Here is a 21042-nt window from a genome sequence, read left to right as displayed (position 1 = left end):
TGTGTGTGTCTGTGTGTGTCTGTCTGTGTGTGTCTGTCTGTGTGTGTCTGTCTGTGTGTCTGTGTCTGTCTGTGTCTGTGTCTGTCTGTGTGTCTGTGTCTGTGTCTGTCTGTGTCTGTGTCTGTCTGTCTGTGTCTGTCTGTCTGTGTGTCTGTCTGTCTGTGTCTGTCTGTGTGTCTGTGTCTGTCTGTGTGTCTGTGTCTGTCTGTGTGTCTGTGTCTGTCTGTGTGTCTGTGTCTGTCTGTCTGTGTGTCTGTCTGTCTGTGTCTGTCTGTCTGTGTCTGTCTGTCTGTGTGTCTGTCTGTCTGTGTGTCTGTCTGTCTGTGTCTGTGTGTGCGTTCAATGTTTATTAAAAATTTAGTAGTATATGATGCCAGGTGTACATGTCGTTTATTATTATTATCATAAATTAATTAGTTGTGTATTTAACCAATAAATTAATTAATTAAGGATGTAACACATTGTGGTTATTTTGTGTAAAGGATCTTACAGGGGTCGTGTCCTTCAGCGTGACAGTGAGTGTGTTTAAATGATCCAGTTTAACACATGGCTTTGCTTTAGCCTAATGACCTCCATCTCCCCTGTCTCTAAATGTGCTCTGAAAATATCTCCTGGAACTGTTTATTTAAGCTCTAATCCCATGTCTCGTGTCTGCCTGCAGGAAAATTAAAACGCCTTTCCATCCTGAAAGCGGATCAGAACCGCCTGGTCCAGCTGCCCGAGAGCATTGGCGAGTGCGAAAATCTTTCAGAACTGGTGCTGACTGAGAACCAGCTGGTGGTGAGCTACACACACATTCCACTTTCGGGGAAAAAAAACCCGTAGTGATGTGTTTAACGTGCCCTACATTTGACACTCAAACATTTTACATTATGTTAAAAATTCCCTTTCATTTTGGTGCAGGATCTTAATGGGGCATGAGGGCACTTAGAGAGGGCTGTTAGATGATTACTCTAGATCACCATGGCCTTGGGTTTAACCTCGGTACTTAGAAATAGTAGAAAAGTGCCATCCATTTCACTTTCCAGCCTTTATCTATTTTACAGGGGTTCATTTACTTGTTACTCTTTCAATAAATAAAGACATGAAAGGTTCAGGTTCTGGATATAAGTGACTTTATATCTGCTTCCCTCAGAGTTTGCCAAGAAGCATTGGAAAGCTTAAGAAACTCTCAAACTTCAACTGTGACCGGAATCGTCTGGTATCTTTACCCAAAGAGGTACGTAATGTTTTGCACAGAACTTTATTTATGTGTCTGATAACCCATTTGATTGAAATGGGTCATCTACCAGAATGCCACTGCTGGGCCCTCCAGCATGGCCCTCAACCCTCAACTGCTTAAATGTATAGATGAGTATGTAAGGCTGAGTCTTCTTCTTCTTTTGGCTTCTCCCATTAGGGGTCGCCTCTACATTTGCCTCTTACACCCCAACTACCTGCATGTCTTCCCTCACCACATCCATAAACCTCCTCCTTGATCTTCCTCTTTTCCTCCTTCCTCCATTCTTAGCATTCTCCTACTGATATATCCCATGTCCCTCCTTTGCATATGTTCAAACCATCTCAATCTCACCTCCCTCACCTTGTCTCCAAAACGTCCATGTGCTGTCCCTCTAATAAACTCATTTCTAATCTTGTCCATCGTCGTCACTCCCAACGAACATCTCAACATCGTCAGCTCTGCTACCTCCAGCTCCACCTCCTGTCTTTTACTCAATGCCACTGTCTCTAATCCATACAACATCTCAGGTCTCACCACAGTCCTATAAACTTTCCCTTTCACTCTCACAGATACTCTTCTATCACAAATCACTCCTGCTATCACTCTTCTCCACCCACTCCACCCTGCCTGCACTCTTTTCTTCACTTCTCTAACACACTCTCCATTACTTTGCACTGTTGACCCCAGGTACCTGAACTCTTCCACCTTCTCCACCTCTTCTCCCTGCAACCGCACCCCTCCACTGCCCCCTCTCTCATTCACACACATGTACTCTGTCTTACTCCTACTGAGTGTAATTACACTTTATAATGGAGTTTAAAGTGCACAGATTGTGTATAAATGATTGTGATGCTGCAGTCAATAATGTTATTGATAATTACTCTGAGCGTCTCATCGCTGGAAGTGAAAAGACCTTAATTGGGGTCGTTTAAGGTTCAGAACAGCAGAGAGAGAGAGAGAGAGAGGGAGAGAGAGAGAGATGGGATAAATTCCCTCTGTAATCACCCAGGGTCTGTCTTTGGCTTTCAGGGGAGAAAAAATTTCATACAAAATCATTACCACATCTTGAACTCCCAGGACTTTATTGACCGGTCTGGGAATTCTCAAGACACTCATCACTCTCATACAGCTACAGACTGAGTGGTGGAGTCTTTTTTTCCAGGTTGTTGTCAATCCGTTCATCTTCTTGTTTACTCGTGAGTTATATCTCAAGCGCCAATGTATGGTTGAATGCTTGTAGGATTTATGTGGAGTTATCACATGAACTGGGTTCAAGTTCCAAGCGAAATGTCGGAAATAGCTTTTCTTCAATAGCTTCCACAATGTTTGGATTGTGTTCAACGGCAATTTGAGCCACACAAGGCACCCACTTGAGCTGCATCTTCGGGAAGAGGGCGAAGCTAAATCTGAGTAGGGTGGGTGCAAAAGTGATATCATGTCAAGAAAGACCTCGCTGGAAACTACCAAGAGCTTGAGTCTGGAAAAACCAAGAGGTTGGGTGTTCAGAATAGTAGACGTGGTAACGCACGTGGTCAGAATAGCCCATGGCGCACGGTTCCCGATGTACACAGGACGATGTCTATTGGCACACTGACTTATGAAGGTCGGTGCTGCCTGTGACTGCGTGTGCAGCCTTGTGCTGCCATCTGTTGGCGTGTTACAAAACTAGTCTCGAAATATATCCCACATCTTGAGCGGTTGCCATTGTAACATGATAATCCGTGTTCTTTACGTCACCTGTCAGTGGCTGACCGTCTGCACAAGGCCATTATGGAGCTGCTCGTGTGCCATGTGCTCCACCATCCAATGAGATTTTCTGCTGGCTGATGCTGATGCAGCTGATTGAAAGCGCACTCTGTAATTAATAGTCCATTAGGCTGCTGTTCCGACGTGTAGTTCGCATTACATGTGGCCCCGGCTGCTTTTAACGGCTGCGTATAGACTGTGTATGGACCGTGTATGGACTGAGTGGCTTCTGTAGCATGAACTGGCTATAGAATGCAGCTTGGAATAGAAAGGGATAAAATATATTTGGATATACAAACGAATGATTACAAACAAACGAATGATAGCATTTGTCTTTTGTCCGGTCCAGTGGTTTTCAAAGTGAACTCTGAAGTGTCACCAAGGCTTTAATTGATCGATTGATTGATTGATTTTTTTAAAATAAGTGGAAATCACTCACATAGACACAGAGTAGGTTTTAGGGGTCCAAGCACCAATTTCAATGCGGACATATTGGTGGAAAGCTTAAGAATGTAAATGTCCATGGCTCCAAAACATGTTACATGACAAATTTATATAATGTTGATCAATTCAATTCGGAGGAGTTTAACACTTTTCAAAGTTTGGTATTTTTTTGTGTTAAAACTTCGTACTCTGGCAGTGGTCTTCTGTAATGGTCTCCACTGGCCTGAGAGGCTTTCAGAGTTTGGCTGTGGGGATTTGTGAATGTGGGTGAAAGAGTTTTGGCATCAGCCTCCTGCCGGTTCAGCCTTAAGTTTGAGGTCAGTGTTCTGTAGAGTTCTTACACTCCAGGTTTTCATAGAGCTCGCTTTGTCATGCTGGAGCAAGTTTGGTCCTCTTAGTTCTAGTGACAGAACGTCTTAAAGCTGAAGCATACAGACACAATTCTGCTACACGTGTGGCGTATAATAGACTGTGAACTTCTTTCTTTTACTACTTTGTTTTATAGAGATATTATAATTATATTATAATTATATAATTCGATGTTTACAGGTTTTTCTCTGGCCGATGGCGATATTTAGAAATCTCATAAAATCTAACTGTTAATTAATAAGAATTAAAAATATAAGACCAGATAAAGAACAAAGTATCGGATCTTAAAACCCGGGACCACCAAGCTGTCGTTTGTTTCGTTTTTTCGGTGTGTTCTGCACGTCCGGCTCAAGTCGGATGCCGTCAGCTGTTTTTTGGAGGCGGGAAAGAAAGATCCGATTGGCTATTGAGCTCAGCATATGAGCACACGAGAAAAAAAACGCTGACAGAGTAAAGAGGGATCACAGACACTTGTGATTGTGATTCTTGAATTCGTTGGTAATGATTGCGGCAGGTGCAAACGTTCCTCGCTTTATATATATTTACAGTTCTAGCTCTTCCCTGTTTGGATGCCCGATACAGTCTACTGCCACCTGCTGGTGTGGGAGAGCTCTGTTGTCTCACGCAAGTGCAGACGCTTTGGTGCGTCAGATGCACCTGCCTGATAATCTGCGTAATTTGCAGCACAATCATGCAGATTAATTAAAAAATCCTGAATATTGACCCGGTTAATCAGCCGACCGATCCGTAGTGTTTTAGACGATCGTCATGACGGAGCCGGTACATCATGACACTGTTATTCTGCCACACAGGTCATCCCTGGATCTCTGGCATCTCTCATATCGCACCAGTGCACTTGGGAGGTTGTTGTTAATGTACAATCTGAAAGCATTTTCTCAGACTAGAACACAATAGTCCAGTGTCCCACTGATTCAGTTTGTGTAATGAGAGTTGTTCAGTGCTCGGCTGTTTGTCTGACCTCACACAGTGATAGCACACACTGCGCTTTGGCTCGAATCCATCATGCTGGTATACACAGCACAGACTCATCAGCACAGACTCTCCATCACAAACTGGCAACCAGACTGAATTCATCAAACGGTCCGAGATGTAATGCATTAAAATCCTTAAACGCTTCTGACCTACTTTTATCAATTTTTGGTTTCGATCTCTTTATTCTCACGGAGATGAGTGTTAAATGTCCTTATTCATTTATGAGATGTGAGTGTGTGGAGAAAGAGTTACATCCTAATTACTCCTTAAATCAGCAGCATAGAATCTTACACCGATGGGTGCTGTTTTACACGCATAAACTCCTTCCATTCTTTTATCAATTCTTTTGGTAACCTACAAAATGTAAGTGTTAAAACCGATTTACATTTATTGCATTTGGCAGACACTTTTTATGCAGAGCAACTTTTTTTTTTTATTTTATCAAAATGATTTCATTTTATACAAGTGAGCAGGGATTTGAACTCACAACAATCTGACCATATTAATAAAAATTCAATGATAATAATAGTCTGGGTTTCTCAAGAACCCCCCCCTTTTTTTTTTTTCACAGCTACTGTATTACATTTAACATGTTTGTGTCTCTTTTCTTTTTTCTTGCGACAGATCGGCGGCTGCAGCAGTCTGAATGTGCTGTGCGTGAGAGACAACCGTCTGACGCGAATCCCCGCCGAGCTCTCGCAGGCTACCGAGCTGCACGTTTTTGATGTGTCTGGAAACAGGTTACGCAGTTGTTACTTTTTTTTTCGAAATCCCTCAAACGATTTAAAATCAGAAGCTGTACGTTCTCCAAATATTCAGCGTGCACTGGTTGGCATCACGAATTCAAACACACACAATCCAACACACTGAGTGCACTAGTAGGTACGACACAGTGAGTGGGTTCTGCATGTTTTATGTAACACAAGCAGGTAACATTAATGAAGGTTCCCTCCATTCTTCTGGAAGATGTTCCACTAGATTTTGGAGTGCGCTTGTGGACATTTGTGTTCATCAGCCACAGTGGTGTCAGTAAATTCAGGTACTGCTGTAGGTGTGGTGAGAAGGTCTGAAGTGCAGTCAGCCTTCACATTTATTCTGTTCAATAGGGTTGAAGATCTACAGCAGGAGATCTTCTGCATTTTCCAACCTGTGTAAAGCAGATCTTCATGGAGCTGGCTTTGTGCACAGGGGCATTGCCATGCTGGAGCAGGTTTTGGTTTCCAAGTTCCGGAGGTGACTGTGGCGAAGGAAGATCTCTCTGATACGGCATGAGAAAGAAACCTTGAGAGGAACCAGACTCAAAAGGGAACCTCATCTTCAACACTTCATTACAGTTTCATCAATATTAAGATGTACAGTGATGGACGAGAAAATACAGAACTTTTCATGAAACCAGATGACCACGTCGACTTGTTGGAGCTGAAGGAGTCCTGAAGTTGTTCTTACTCTTTATTAATAGCTTTTTTCCGATCGCTTTTTAATGATGATAAAGAAAACCGAATGTTTTGCGGATAAATGTTTTATTTTTCTTTTAGAAGCGTAAACACACGTTCTGGTGCTCGCTTGCGTTTCTGGTATGAAGTCTCGGCTCATGGTCTGCATGTTGTGGTTTGTGTTCCTTGCAGGCTGACGTATCTCCCCATGTCTCTAACCACACTGAGGCTCAAGGCACTCTGGCTGTCGGAGAATCAGTCTCAGCCGCTGCTCACGTTCCAGACAGACGTGGATCCTGACACGGGGGAGAAAGTGCTCATCTGCGTTCTTCTGCCTCAGCAGCCGTGCGATAGTGAAAAAGGTGCCTCAGAAAGAGTGTACATGTATATTACACATGGGTATTTTATACTACAACATATAAACGTATAATTGTGAACGTATATTAGCGACATCACTGACCTTGCTTTGACCTTGCATTGCCTAAATGTCTGCCAGATGCAGTATTTTTTTCCTCCTTGCATGTCTCGTAACATCCTTATAGAAGGCGAAAAACGAACTACATGTGACGATGAGCCGTAAACCTCTGATCTCGTCTGGCACGTTCTCTTTCGAGCTCGGATTAAAGGAGCTTATCTCTGCCTACATAACACTCGTCTCTAATAAGCACAAGCCCCACGGGCGTCCCGTCCACCACTGTGTACAGAATTCATTCCATACCCGTTTCTTTAGGTACGTAAATGTAGCTCTGATACAAGACAGGACGAGCCGAGACAATTAGAAAGTCGGGCTCTTCATGAAGCTCTTCTGGGTTGCAGTTGTGTTTTCATGTGTAGGCAGAAGGATTACTGTCATTTATCATGACCAGGAATGATGAGGGTAAAAACTCATGACAGACAGACAGACAGACAGACAGACAGACAGACAGACAGACAGACAGACAGACAGACAGACAGACTTTGTGTTAAAGTCTCTCTGTCTGTCAGGATTTAACAAGCAACTATAATCCCTGATCTGATATTTTTACTTTGCTGAACATCTCATACAAACCCTTCAGATGAGATCATTTGTATTTTAGTTTCACCTTCACTTGATGTAGAATACATGGAAGGTGAGTTCTTGCGTTATGTTGTGTGTTTTGTGTGTGTGTGAAGGCTCCGATAACCTCGCACGTTGCGGCGCCTTGGAGAGCCTCGTGAACGACGTGGCCGACGACACGTGGGACAACAGAGCCATGAACAGAATGAGCACCATCCGTTTCCTAGACGATGATGACGACGACGATGATAAAGAGGTGAGAGGAAAGTGGAGCGCTGCTCTGTGTGTGTCTCTGTGTGTGTGTGTGTGTGTGTGTGTGTGTGTGTGTGTGTGTGTGTGTGTGAGTGAGAGATATTGAACTGAAATTACTCAAAAATCTATTACTGATGTTCATAATGTTATTAATACTACTGCTGAAACTGCTACTGATGGATGTAGTTTTTGCATATTTAGGAAAAATGGTCTGTTGTCAGAATCTCAAAATCTTTCTTTTTCTTTCTTTTTCTTTCTTTCTTTCTTTCTTTTCTTTCTTTCTTTCTTTCTTTCTTTCTTTCTTTCTTTCTTTCTTTCTTTCTTATTCTTGTCATTGTGTAGTACAGACACACAGCAACAAAATCATCTAGCAGAACTGCAAATAGAAGAAATTGCTAATTGACAAATGATAAATATGCAAATAAATGTGCAGCATGTATATTATGTAAAGCAGATAAATCCAATACCTCTGGCAGTGAAAAATGTGCATGAGCTGCCTGAGACTTGTTGGACCTTGAGTCATCTGCATGATGTTCTTACTTGTTATGAATAGCTTTTTTGATCATTTTGTTCTGGTTATGGGGAAAAAAAAATGTTGATAAAATTTCTATTTTGTTCCTTGTCTTAAAGGTGTGCAAATATTGTGGCGCATGTTTGCATGTGTAAATGCTCAGCTCATTGTGAACCTATTGATTGACTTGCTAATTGTAAACGGTAGGCGTCTGTGAACCAGCATGCAGCTGCACAAGGCTGTCAGTAGGGGGAGCTACATGCGCGTACGCAATTGAACTCGGTGGTGGCAGAAATTTTCTAGAGAGAGATTATATTTAAATAAAGAGCATGCAGATTGCTCCTTCTGCATTAGTGTATATCGTCTGGACGACCCGCACGTCTAGATCGCTGCCGGTGTTGGAATGAGCCGTGAGGAATAGAGATGTGATGTCCGTGCTGCGACTTGTCATCCGAACATCTTAAATCGGACATGGCACACATCTCATCAATAAGCTGATCGATGCGAGACCTCATTCACGGCGTGGGACGAGTTACGCGTCAAACGCTTTCCAGAAATAATAATAATAATAATAATAAGTATGTGAGCTCGTATTTGGATATAGTTTGCAGGCATCATTAAAAGCAACTCCTTTGGTCCCTCCAGCGTTGATTTTGTTTCCCTGACGTCTTTTCCTCTCTTCTTTAGGGAACGTTGCTGCGTCGGGCCACGCCGCACCCCGGAGAACTGAGGACCATGAAGAAGACGGCGGAGAACCTGCGCAACGATCTGAACGCCGCCAAAGGCCTGGACTCCAACAAAAACGAGGTCAATAACACTGTGGACCGATTGACTACATCCGTGTGACCACTTTTTATTATTTTTTGCTCTTACCTCCGAGATGGCCCAGACCCCATCATGTCCTCCAGACCCCATCATGTCCTCCAGCCCTCCTCCTGTGCTGTTCCTTCCTCACATGTGACTGTCATTTCGTCTCTGTGTCTGTGTCCTGTTCTCTCTCTTTCTTTCTTTCTCTCTCTCTCTCTCTCTCTCTCTCTCTCTCTCTCTCTCTCTGTGTGCATCATCTCCTCAAATTCTAAATCAGGGAAAGACCACCATAATAGGTGCCTTTTTTTTTAAATGTTTTTTTTTTTTTGGTTTGTTTTTATTACATTCTTTTATTTTATTTGTATTTTTTTTTACAAAGGCAAGCACAATAATCCATGCAGGAATGCACGCTTTTTAAAATGAAAAAAAAAAAGTTTTATAATCCAGTCCTTTTTAAAGCTTAAAACACTCAAATAAGTTGCTGCACTACATTAAGTCTTGTACTACATTCAATACGGACAAGAAGCTCCAATTATATTGATTTTATACATATACTATATATACTATTTTTTTATTTAGATTTATTTACAAACACTGGGTGGATGTTTCCTTTTTTTTTTTTTTTTCTTTTTTTTTTTCTCCTCCAAGTGTTTCGGGACACGTCGAGCCCCAGCGTGTTTTTTTGTTTTTTTGTTTTTTTCATCTTACTGGTTTTTTAAAATAGAAATCGTGTGTAAATCTTTGTGAATATCAGATTGTTTTGTACTCGTGGCAGCTCAGATGGTGTGAAGCCTGGAGGGGATGAAAAAACAAACAAACAAACAAACAAACAAACAAAGCCAAAAGATTTAAAGCAGATTTCCTACGCAATGAGAATTTTTTAATTACTCCTGCAAAAAAAAAAAAAAAAAAAAAAAAAGAAGAATTTTGTGCTGTGGCACGTGTAAAGCTGTTTTTACTCTTCGGGTGTCTTCGGCTATGAATATGCGCGAACAACATTTTTACGTCTTGTAACTGGAACGAAAGTCTCGTCAGCATCGCTTTTGGATTTAATGTAAGTTTCGGTACAGTAAACTCTTCTTTATCTGTGGGTTTATAATCGGTTTTGGTCGGCGGGTTTCCTTTTGAGTGCATTAAAATAAAATAAAAAAAAACACGATGCACTTTTGCTAAACACAAAATTCTTTCGCTTTTTCTTCTCCATTTTATGGTACACTACAGACACATTCTTTTATTCCTTTATTACAAAGAGACCAACGTGTTGAAATGCTGATTTGTTCCTTTTTTTTGTTTTTAATTATTATATTTTATGTCGGTGAAAAGCTGCACAGAAAACAAATGATCTTCGAATAGACTCTAGACTTTTTATTATTATTATTATGACCTCTAACCACTGATACAATAAAGTGATTTGATCAAATCAGAACACTGAGTGTCGTTTTTCCACCTTCTCATGTTCTTGGCTACGGATTTTATTTTATTCTATAATACCGGGAAGTTTGGGATTTATTTATTTATTTTTTCTTTGCATCCTGAATATTTATAGATGTTTAATGTATTGTAATGAAAAAACTGACACATTTTATTATTATATTTTTTATATGTATTTTTTTATTAGAATTATTATTTATTATCCTGTGCCAGGATTAGGAACGAAGGTCATGTGTCCTTATTAAGAAAAAGCAATTAAACTTCTTTAAATTTGACCTTGAGGTGAGGAGGTCTGGGGTGCAGTCAGTCTGGTTGAGGTCTGAGCTCTAAAGCAGATCTTTATGGAGCTTTGTGTGCAAGTGCATTGCAGGTTTGGGTTTCCAATGTCATGCTCCAGCATCCAAAGACTTTCAAATTTGTGGTAACAATTTATGGAAGAACCACATCTGGCTTGAGAAAAAAACAAAAACCTGGTGTCCTGAGCCTTTTGTTCCATCTCGATCCCGTGAGCAGTGATGTCCCTGGTTCATTAATAATACCAATATATTCGATTTCTAAGTGGACTTAATGTATTTTCATTTCGGGTTTATTATCACGAGGACGTTCCTCTTGCTCTTTAATCATGCAGACGATGGAAATCATTTCTTCATGAATTATTGTGATTTTTTTTTTTTTTATAATTGCCTCGACAGACCGGTGTTTTTTTTTTTCTGATAAAACGACTTGTGGAATATTCTCTTTTAACGTGAGGAATGTATTTTATTCATGGGAGGTTTTGATATGCTCATTTTTATCGAGGGTTTTTCTTTCTTTCTTTCTTTCTTTTTTATTTAATGTAACATCATCCAGATGTTCCAGATCCAGATTGGGGGGCAGAGCGTGGTGGAGCTCACTCACGACAACCTTAAAAACAAAACAAAACAAAAAATCTAACAATTAAAACAAATTTTGTAGCAAACAAAAAAATGGCTTAATGTTCCTATAGATTTACTGTTTATTTGTTGACTGTAATTTATTTATTTTTTGTACCAAACACAATTGTGTTCTTTTCATTCTTTTCAACTCATTTATCCCTCTCTATTCTTCCTGATGTTGAAATCTTTTGCTTGCCTACCTGTAAGGAGTCCCTGGTGGATGTTGATGTTCTCCCCACTGGTGGACACATCCTTCTTTTAGCTTTTATAATAATCCCCACTCTCCTGCGACGGCTTTCTTCTACCACATTTTAGAGGGTATTGATTTATCAATTCCGCCACTAAAGCATTAGTATGGGTCAGGCGGTGATGTCAGGTGGTCTGTGTTTCAGTTCATCCCAGAGGTGTTCAGTGGGGTTGAGGAGGTCAGTGCTCTTTGCAGGACCCTCAAGATTTTCCACTTTAACCTTCACAGCAACAACAGTGTCCTCATAGAGGTCGCTTTGTGCTCAAGTTCCAGAGAAGGGACATGTTTCATTTACAGTGTATAGAGACGTTATCTACAACTGATTGCTCCAACATTGTTTGGGGGGAAGAACAACCTATGGCTTTGATGGTCCACAAATTCTGCCCATATTATATATAGCAACTGCTACTTTTATTAGTACCTACAAAAAAAATACATTATTGAATACTAGATTGCATTCAATTTCACAATGCAAGTGAGCAAAATGTGTCACTGGATGGATAATAAACATGCTAATATTCCAGCCTCATAGCACCAGGGTCCCTGGTGGGGTCCCGATCAGTTCAGGTGGATTACTGCCTCTCTATGTGATTCCGAATCTTCTTCTACATGTTCTGAGGTTTTATCCCGTTAGGTGGATTGGCTACACTAAATTGCCCCTAGGTACAGCTCTGCCACCATAAAGGGGATGAAGGACAGTGTTCCAGGAACAGCAGGGTTTAATAAACATGCAGAATCAAATCAGTGGTCAGTAGATATCCATAATGTGTGCCTTGTTTATAAAAGGATGTCATGATGACAAGCCGACGGATTGTTGACCTCAGCTCCTCTTCTATTAAGTATGGGGCAGCGGGAGTCAAGTCCCAATGGGCCTCAATTCGCACTTGTTGCAGTTCCCATTTTTGTCCAGTAGGTGTAACGATTAACCCCAAAGTCAGGAAGTGATCTCTTAGTCCCAAGACTGAGCAACGTTTAGGAAGGTGAGCAGCATAGCAATGAAATATTAGCTCATGTTTGTGAAACCTTTGCCCACCCAAGCGAGATCATTAATATTTCAACAGAATTTAAAGTCCTGAATTTGATATTAAATTTATTTATTGTATGCAAAACGAGCATGTTACACTTCCAGCCCGAGGGAAGACACCTGAGGTCTACATGTATTATTTCTCAAACAGACAGTGACCCTCGGAGCCGGCGAGAAATATTTCACCATAAAATTGAATATTGCGTTTAGGACTAGTTCACCAGTTTTACATATAATTTTATTCCCAAGTGGATTTAAATATATTTTCGCCCCGTTTTTATACAGGTTTTGAAAAAATTCACCAAATCACACTTTCTGCCAATGGAGAAAAATTATCATTTCCAACAAGTGTTAGAACTGTAGATTGAGTTTTTCAGCATGGGTGATCAGTAGCAGTAGAGTTGCCTCTCATACTCCCAGGGTTTAAGTCTGAACTTGAGTCATATGTGTCGGCTTAGGGATTCTTTTGGGTTCTCCGAGCAGCTCCAAACCTCCCAAAAACAAGCCAGTAGGTTCACTGGCCAGGCTTAAGAGCTCCAAGTTTTAGCTTTGTTGTAATATGTGCATGTGTCTGTGTGGCCATGTTTCTTTCCACCTTTTACCACCCCAGTTTCCAAATTCCATAGTGTACATACGAATAAATGCGACTCCCCACAGCCATGTTCTAGTTGAAAGAAGAGTGAAGGCAGCATGTGTGGAAACCAGCTCTAGATCATCAATCGGTGTGCCAGTTAAAAGATCTTCACTTCTCACCACGATGTGCTCTGTTGTCACCTGTAGGGCCACCAGGCCGCTAAGCATTTTGGGAGTAATGCCAACCACGTCTGGGGTCTTCCTGGCCTTCGCTGGATTTTGGGGAGCGAGAAGTTCCGTGGCACTCTCGGCCTCTTTCCGGTGAACAGCTCGAGCCCGGAGAAAGACGCTGAAGAGATACAGCAGCACAATCCTGAGGTCACAGCATCTCACAAGCTCCATTCAGTTCGTATTATTTGTGTGTGTTGACGACGTTGTGGAATTTATCCTGAGGGCTTTTCAGTTACAGAAGTCCTAATAGGCCACGCGTTACATTTGTTTTTTCTTTCTCGTCATCGCGACATCATTTTTTTTTAGAGTCTTGACAAAGCAAACATTGTTTCCTCGTGATTATGACTTCATTTTTCTGTTTATTCTGCAAAAAAAGCATGTTCTAGAGGAAGCATCATCACAGAAAACAACTCGTTATGTCAAGAGCTCGAGAAAACAAGAAAGAAAAAATAATTATAATTCATGGCCTCGTGTTGTTCTGGTTTATAATTTGAGAGCTTTACATCTGGAAATATTTACTTTATTTCTTCTTAGAATCCTAGAATTCTTAATCCTTTTGAAAATAAAGGCTTCAATATTCTATTTAACAATCATGACCCTTGTGAGGTCTGTTCCGAGTGAAACCCTTTGTAAGACCCTGATCACTGTACTGTTACTCAGTTTCAGGGTGATACTGATCTTCTTACAGCTTCTGCATCTTCATGCGGAGCCACAATTCTAATTCTCAAATCCTCCCAGTTGAACATCCAGTGGTCAGTATGAGAGAATTGGACTCAAAGCACCAAATTTTAACTGCGTTAATAGAAGATACACAAATTTGCATGAACATGATGATATGACTTAGGGTCTACTCACTTTTGTTGGCAGTTATTCAGACAATAATGTCTGTATGTTGTTATTTTTAGAGGACAGTAAATCTGTGCTGCTGTACAAACTGCACACCGACTCCTCTAAAATATACCCAAGTTTCGTTTCTGTAGTATTGTCTATTGAGAAGATACGAAAATAGATGCTGAAATGTAAGGGGTGCACTTACTTTTGACATGTATGTATGTATGTATACAACCCTTTCATAAACACTGTATGCAATATCTCCTTCATTGCACTATCCATGACCATTGTACTCATTGTATATAATCCTCTATTCGTGTAATGTTTATTTATATTCATATTATTGATTTCATTAAATATTCATTAATTATTCATTAAATATTCATGATTTATTCATTACATTAATCATTACTTACCAACCTGCACATCTGTACATATTTCACACTAGATGTTAGATGCTCACTGTATTTCTACACTTGTACTGTAACATGTGCAATGACAAAGATAAATCTAATCTAATCTAATCTAATCTAAGTGACACATGTGTTAGACACAACATGTCCAATACAAATCCAGCTGCTTGATTAGGTGTGATTTTGGTTCTTCCTTTAGAACCCATTAAACGTTGGAATTCTCTGAACTGCAATGTCCAAAGTTCACTAATAAAACTGCGCTAAAGTCATTATTAATGTCTCTTTCTTTACTTTTTCTCAGACTTTTTCCTCAGAGACCGGAAGAACTGTACAGAGGTTGAGGCAACCGTGTAGGAACAAGAAGCTGCAGGTATGCCGAGCACACTATCCGGCTGCTCGTCCTCCAGGGGAACGAGGCCAGGAGCACCCTGATCCAGAGGCAGGTGTATCAGAGCTTTTTCATCCACACAAGTCAGGCATCTCACAAGGGCTGTAAAGAGTGAGGCATCAAGAACGAGATGTTGCATCATTTGTCAAACCCACATATTCTTTGTATGCTGCAAACACAGAAATGCATGTCATTTGTCATATATGTCAGAGCTGGTGTGCTTTTCCTTATATCAGCTTGCTCTCTTTTACTCTGCTCTCTCTTTCTCTTCCACTCTCTTCCTGTCAGCTCCTAATCAAAGTAAGTGGCCTGAGAGATGGTTTAGGGATCAGTATTGCTGGAGGCAGGGGCTCTCTGCCCTTCATCCAGAACGATGAGGTGATTTTTCTCACTTCTCTTTCTAACACATGAACACATTAGTATTAACCTGGTGATGATTCACTTCCCACAATAAAACCACATTGTGATATTGTTTGATATCTAAACTGGAATATTCCCGGGATTGGGAATTTTTAGACTGACGACCCTGATGATCAGTAATCCAGGGCCTTAACCAATGAACCACCTCAGATCACTGCCTATACATATCTACACACTTATATTCAATAAACTGGAACTTAGCATAAGCAATCAACTTACACTATATGGACAAAAGTATTGGGACACCTGACCTTTCCTGCCATTTAAGGTTCTTCTCCAAACTGTTTCCACAAAGCTGTAGGCACACAACTCTACAGGATGTCTTTGGATGCAGTATAAAACATTTTGTGTTCACTTAAAGTTGAAGATCCAAACCTGTTCCAGCATGGTAATGCCCCTGTGCACAAAGTGAACTTCATGAAGATCTAATTTACATGGTTTGGAGAGGAAGATCTTGAATGGCCTGCTACAGGGCTCTGATCTCATCCTATACATTTGGGATGAATGTGAACGCTGACTGCACCCCAGGTCTCCTCACCTTCTCACCTGCATCACTACCTGACTTTACTCACACACTTGTGGCTGATGAACACAAATGTCCACAAGCACATTCCAAAATGTAGTGAAACATCTTCCCAGTAGATTGAACCAGGTGTCCACAAACTTTTGGCAAAACGGTGTATATGCATGTTTTTGGAAGGTGAAGATTTATCAAACAAGAAAATCCAGAAGAAACCCGAATAAATTTAGACAGACACATTTCCCATTCTTTTACAAATCCCTATTTCCAAAGATCACTTAGCAAACAAATTCAAAAATCCATCAAGAAAACGTAATTAAAGTCCATAGGATGCACGAGCGCATGTCATGGACAAACTATTCTTTCTTTATTACGTCGTACAATTTAATTCTTGTCCAGCTTCATTTCAGCTTCTTACTTGTACAAATTATAACAGATGGAAACTCTTTGTTCTCTGCTCAGCTTTTTTTTTTCGTTTCTCTCCTGATTTATATAAGACCGAAAAAAAATCCATCGCATCTTTTTCGACAGCTTCGACAAGCCGCAATACGCTCTGTCCTGAACAATTTCCCATGTCAGGAAGCAAAACAGTAGCTTTGGCTCTGACTGACACAGGAGACTTAAATACAACGAGGCTCCTTATGTCTCCTTGCAGGAAACATCTCCTTATCAGCAATAACACACTTTTTATTTTTATTTTAAAAAATGAATGAGTCCCTATAGAGAGACTGTGTGTATAATCTTTGTGTTGTTGCTATAGAAACGGGACGATATTAAGACGAGTCGTGCCTTTTGAAAAGTGTACTGGTAATGAAAAACACTAATCGACAGACTGGTGTATTTATATAAATATATGTGGGGGAAAAAAAAAAGAATAAAATCAGACATTCCAGCTGTGATTTAAATAGTGACGAATATAAATAAAACTGCAACCCAACCCTGATTTTGTTCTTTCTGTCTAAGGGGATCTTCATTTCAAGAGTAAGCAAAGGAGGTCCAGCTGAGAAGGCAGGGGTTCACATTGGAGACAGGGTGCTAGAGGTGAGAACATTTTATAGAGAACCACAAAAAAGCAAACAACAAAAAAAACCCCACAGCTTCATTGCACAGGGGTTACATTGCAGTCCATGGAGATATTTCTCTGCTGGCCATTGGAGGTCATTAGCACTTAGTAAATGCCCTCGGAGACTTTATCAGCAACCAGACTTAATGAATATGGTTCTACTGAGTTTCGTCCACAGCTCCAATATTGGCCGCAGCTCCAGTGCCTTCAGATTTCCCCTGCTGATTCGCTTCACATTCGCGAGGTTTCTTCACCTCTCAATCTGTGTCTAATTTTATTTTCATGCCTGTAGGTGAACGGGCAGGACATGCAGGGGGTCAGCCATCACGAGGCGGTCAGCACGCTGCACCAGGCAGGCGGCTGTATCGAGATGAAAATACTCAGACAGAGACTCGAACCAGCAGAGAATCGAGTGTCCCACGAGCCTGAAGACTCAAACGCAGGGCTTCTGATTGGTTACAAGGAGAACGCAATTAACTGCAGCTCGTTAGCTAACAGGATCGAAGCTGTGGTCTGCAATGGCAAAGGACTGGTGTGTGCAAATCTATACAACAAGATCCTTCACACCATTTGTCACCCCTTTGTCACTTTCCCCTTAAATGTATACGCGTGATTTATTATTTTCCTTAAATAAAATCCTTCTCTTGTTTTGTCATTAGAGTGACCTTGAACAGGACAGAACAGCAGGAAGTGACACGTTTAAAAAAAAACAGTCTGCAGGTTGGGACTCACGGCACGACGGTAAGCAAATATCTGCGTTTGCATCTTCGAGCTTTTCGCTACATGTTTAGAATGAAATTCATGGCCTACACACAGATCTACATGGGTTCCACAAGAGGTTCATGCGGCACAGAAGCTTCTTTAATCTGTAATTAAATATTAATATTCAAAAAATTGGATGCAACAACAAATCATTGGTCAGAGAATAAACAAGAACTAAACACACCCTATGAGACGCGACGACGCAAATTTCTGCTGCTTACTTTTGCCACAAAAATGTAAACACTCACTTTATTCTGCCTTCTTGCACAAAAGAAGGTAAAATCCTGATAATTAAAACGTTTGATAAAAATAATTCAATACATTTCACTTAAACATCAAACAAATAGCAGAAGCGACAGTATGTTATAGTGAGTATGGGAGAGGTGGTAGCGCAGTAGTTAAGGCTCTGAGTTACTCATCAGATGGTTGTGGGTTCAAGCCCTGGTATTGCCAAGCTGCCACTCCTGGGGCCCCTGAGCACGGCTCTTAACCCTTAATGCGCCAGGGGAATGCACTGTTTAATGGCTGAACCTGCGCTTTGATCTCAACTTCTCACATCGCTGAGAAATGCAAAGAAAGTATTTCACATTCATACTGTAAAGTATAAAGCTTCTTTCTTTTTTCTTTCTTTTTTTAAATTTTTTCTAAAACTCATTCTAAACAATGCACATTAAAAGTGTCCTATTTTGCCTGTGTTGTGTTTGTTGCTCAGGAGTTTACTCTTAATGAAACTGCTTTAAATCTACATCTATGTATCATTGCTCAGTGTGAAGATTATGGCCCTGGACTACAGCAGTGGAACAAATACTTCAGTACTGTAATTAAGACGATTTTTCCCGTATCAGTATTTTACTTCAATATTTATTTTTCGGCTTTTTACTTCCCCGTCGTAAAATTTTGGACACAAATATCTGTACTTTTTACTTCTTCCATTTTCAAACCAGGCTTTAGTTTGAATCTATTTGGTGACATGATCGATATTTCGCAGTTTTCAGCACATCAACCTGCTTCCTGTCACTTCTTCAATCCACTGCTGTATCATTTCCCGTCTCTTTTACAGCACAGACGTAGACTAGTTTCTGAAGCTCAGAATGAGCAGGCAGAAGGCAGTAAGACGTCTCGGGTTAACGTAGATGAGACAGAGGGAGTCAGTGATGAGAACATGACTGAGAACAGAGACGTTCCTGATCACCTGATCATCATTATCTTTTCTCTGCTTGTGTTCTATATGGTGATCTTCAGCCTGAATACATTCATTAGAGAACAACATTTAAAATTATTTTTATATTAATATGATAAGGGGCAGTTTCCAGCGTGACACTAAAACAGGTAGAAATAATCACTACTTTTTACTGAAGAACATCTCGAACATCTCTTTACTTTAACTTGAGTGAAAAAAGTGCAGTCAGAACTTCAACTTTTACCAGAATCTTTTAAAACCTTAGTATGTGCACTTCTACTGAAGGATGTGTGGACTTTTACCACCTCTGCTGCACTACGATCTCCATTATATCATCACATGACCTGGTCACATGACTAAACCGATCACGGCTCTACCACGCCACCTTGATTAGCACTTGCATAAATCCTCACCACGTCTCATATTTATTGCTCCGTGTTTCTCATTGTTTGCTCATGCTGTAAAGAGCCAGGAGCAGATGCGAGCACGGAATATAGAAGCATGGAACAACAAACGTGAGACAACACGCTGTGAAAACTCCACCCAAGTGCTCATCACGGTGAAAGGAAGTGATGCGTGAGTGATGATTGACACGTGACAGTCATATCAGGGTGAAGTGGCTGATAGAAATTGTATTCCAGGGCCATAATCCTGACACTCGCTTGATTTAAAAAAAGAATCTACACCTGCGTCTCCTCCCAAATTATTATCTCCAGATACCTCGAATTATTCTGACTCGTCCCTCTACCTCAGATGAAGACGTGGACGCGCTGACACTTAGCGACCTCGAGGAAATCAATAACCCTGATAACCACATCTATTCAGACTTCAACAGTGCCTTTTATTCACCATGAAAATACTGGATTCTACATGAAGCCCAGCGAGACAGATGTTCCACGAATTCTCACGAACCTGAGAATTTCCTCTGACTGTCGGACATTGTATTCCTTGTAGGAATAAGATCTAGTTTAATATTCATGCAGGTAGAACTCTTATTTATTTCACTATAAATACACTATATAAACAAAGGTTTGTGGGCACCTGAGAAACAGGGTGTGTGCTTATTTTTGAACATCCCATTCTCCACTCTTTTGGGAAGATATTCCTCTCAGTGGAGATTCATTCTCCACTAAGTGTGTGAGTGAAATCAGGTAGTGATGTAGGTGAGAAGGTAAGAAGGTGAGAAGGTGAGAAGGTTCCTGGGGTGCGTTCAGCGTTCACATTCATCCCAGAGGTTTTCAGTAAGTTTGGAGCTTTATAGCAGGAGATCTTCCACACATTTGCATCCCATGTAAAGCAGATCTTCATGGAGCTGTCTTTGTGCACAGAAGCATTGTCATGCTGGAACAGGTTTGGGTCTCCTTTTTCAAGTGAAGGGAAAATGTAATGCAACTGTATCCAAAGACGACCGATACATTTGTGTACCTCCAACTATTTGGTAAACTTGTTTGAAGAAGAACCAAAAACCAAAAGTCTGGTGTCCTCTTGCTGTATTATATTTAATTGGATGTTTTTTTACACACAATCCTGAATCCTGCCTGAGAGTGTGTGTTGAAAGGTTGACAATAAGCTGATAAGCAACTGATTATAGCAATAAACAGACAAACTAACGAAGCCTTTGGGTACAGTATCGATATAAAGGAATATTGATTGCACTGTTATTTAGACCGAAGGCGTCCATTATGTTCTAGTGTCCATGTGAAACCTATTAATTTTAACGTTTTAATTTCCAGTCAATTCGTCTTTAATTAATATATGTTCATATTAATATATATCGTATTTCCATACATTTTTTAAATAACTCCTATTAGTCATTTGGTGTATTTAATATACATCATGTTTATATCTATATAAAAATGCATTGAGAAAATGGTAATAAATAAGTATTCTGATTATTTTCTTGACATGTAAAGGCATGTGACGATGCTAATGGAGAAAAGTTGAAAAAAACTCTTCTCACGTTTACTGCAAAATATCTACATCTGGAATCACCTCCAAGTAAAAAACCTTCGTATCAGCTGTTTGCCTACTAGTGGAAATTTCTTCATCAATAGCTTCATCAGTAACTCGTCTCTGTGACGGGAATCGATTTTTGCATCTATCAAAACAATTTGCACACAGGAGCCGTGGCATCCTTTTTGTTTGAAGATTCGCTGCCGATAGGCGACGCGCCGCAAACTGACGGCAGGATGCATCTCGAATCTCTTGGCGAACACATGAAATATGCATCTG

General features: G+C 40.5%; 2 protein-coding genes and 1 long non-coding RNA gene across 3 annotated transcripts in view; 2 read left to right on the top strand and 1 right to left on the bottom strand.

Moving 5' to 3' along the window:
• Nucleotides 1-10239, top strand: part of lrrc1 (leucine rich repeat containing 1) — a 31852-nt gene extending 21613 nt beyond the window's left edge. Inside the window, exons 9-14 of the mRNA XM_046872708.1 lie at nucleotides 662-780; nucleotides 1136-1219; nucleotides 5399-5514; nucleotides 6400-6569; nucleotides 7360-7499; nucleotides 8694-10239. Coding sequence (XP_046728664.1) covers nucleotides 662-780; nucleotides 1136-1219; nucleotides 5399-5514; nucleotides 6400-6569; nucleotides 7360-7499; nucleotides 8694-8852 — 788 coding nt within the window. The 3' untranslated portion in view covers nucleotides 8853-10239. The remainder of the gene's footprint in view (nucleotides 1-661; nucleotides 781-1135; nucleotides 1220-5398; nucleotides 5515-6399; nucleotides 6570-7359; nucleotides 7500-8693) is intronic.
• LOC124400913 lies at nucleotides 6276-7353 on the bottom strand. Its single transcript, XR_006928496.1, has 2 exons — nucleotides 6668-7353; nucleotides 6276-6538 (listed from the first exon to the last, which is right to left on the bottom strand). It is a non-coding gene; the product is annotated as an uncharacterized LOC124400913 (long non-coding RNA).
• Nucleotides 8887-19956, top strand: LOC124401058 (protein scribble homolog). Its single transcript, XM_046873000.1, has 8 exons — nucleotides 8887-8943; nucleotides 13210-13380; nucleotides 14779-14916; nucleotides 15154-15243; nucleotides 16769-16846; nucleotides 17161-17400; nucleotides 17528-17609; nucleotides 19527-19956. The coding sequence occupies exons 1-8, from the start codon at nucleotides 8887-8889 to the stop codon at nucleotides 19565-19567; spliced, it is 897 nt and encodes a 298-aa protein (XP_046728956.1). The 3' UTR covers nucleotides 19568-19956.
• Nucleotides 19957-21042: the final 1086 nt, after the last annotated feature.

The sequence above is a fragment of the Silurus meridionalis genome, chromosome 2 (genome assembly GCF_014805685.1).
Source record: "Silurus meridionalis isolate SWU-2019-XX chromosome 2, ASM1480568v1, whole genome shotgun sequence".
Lineage (NCBI taxonomy): Eukaryota > Metazoa > Chordata > Actinopteri > Siluriformes > Siluridae > Silurus > Silurus meridionalis.
This window is presented reverse-complemented; position numbering and strand designations above follow the sequence as displayed.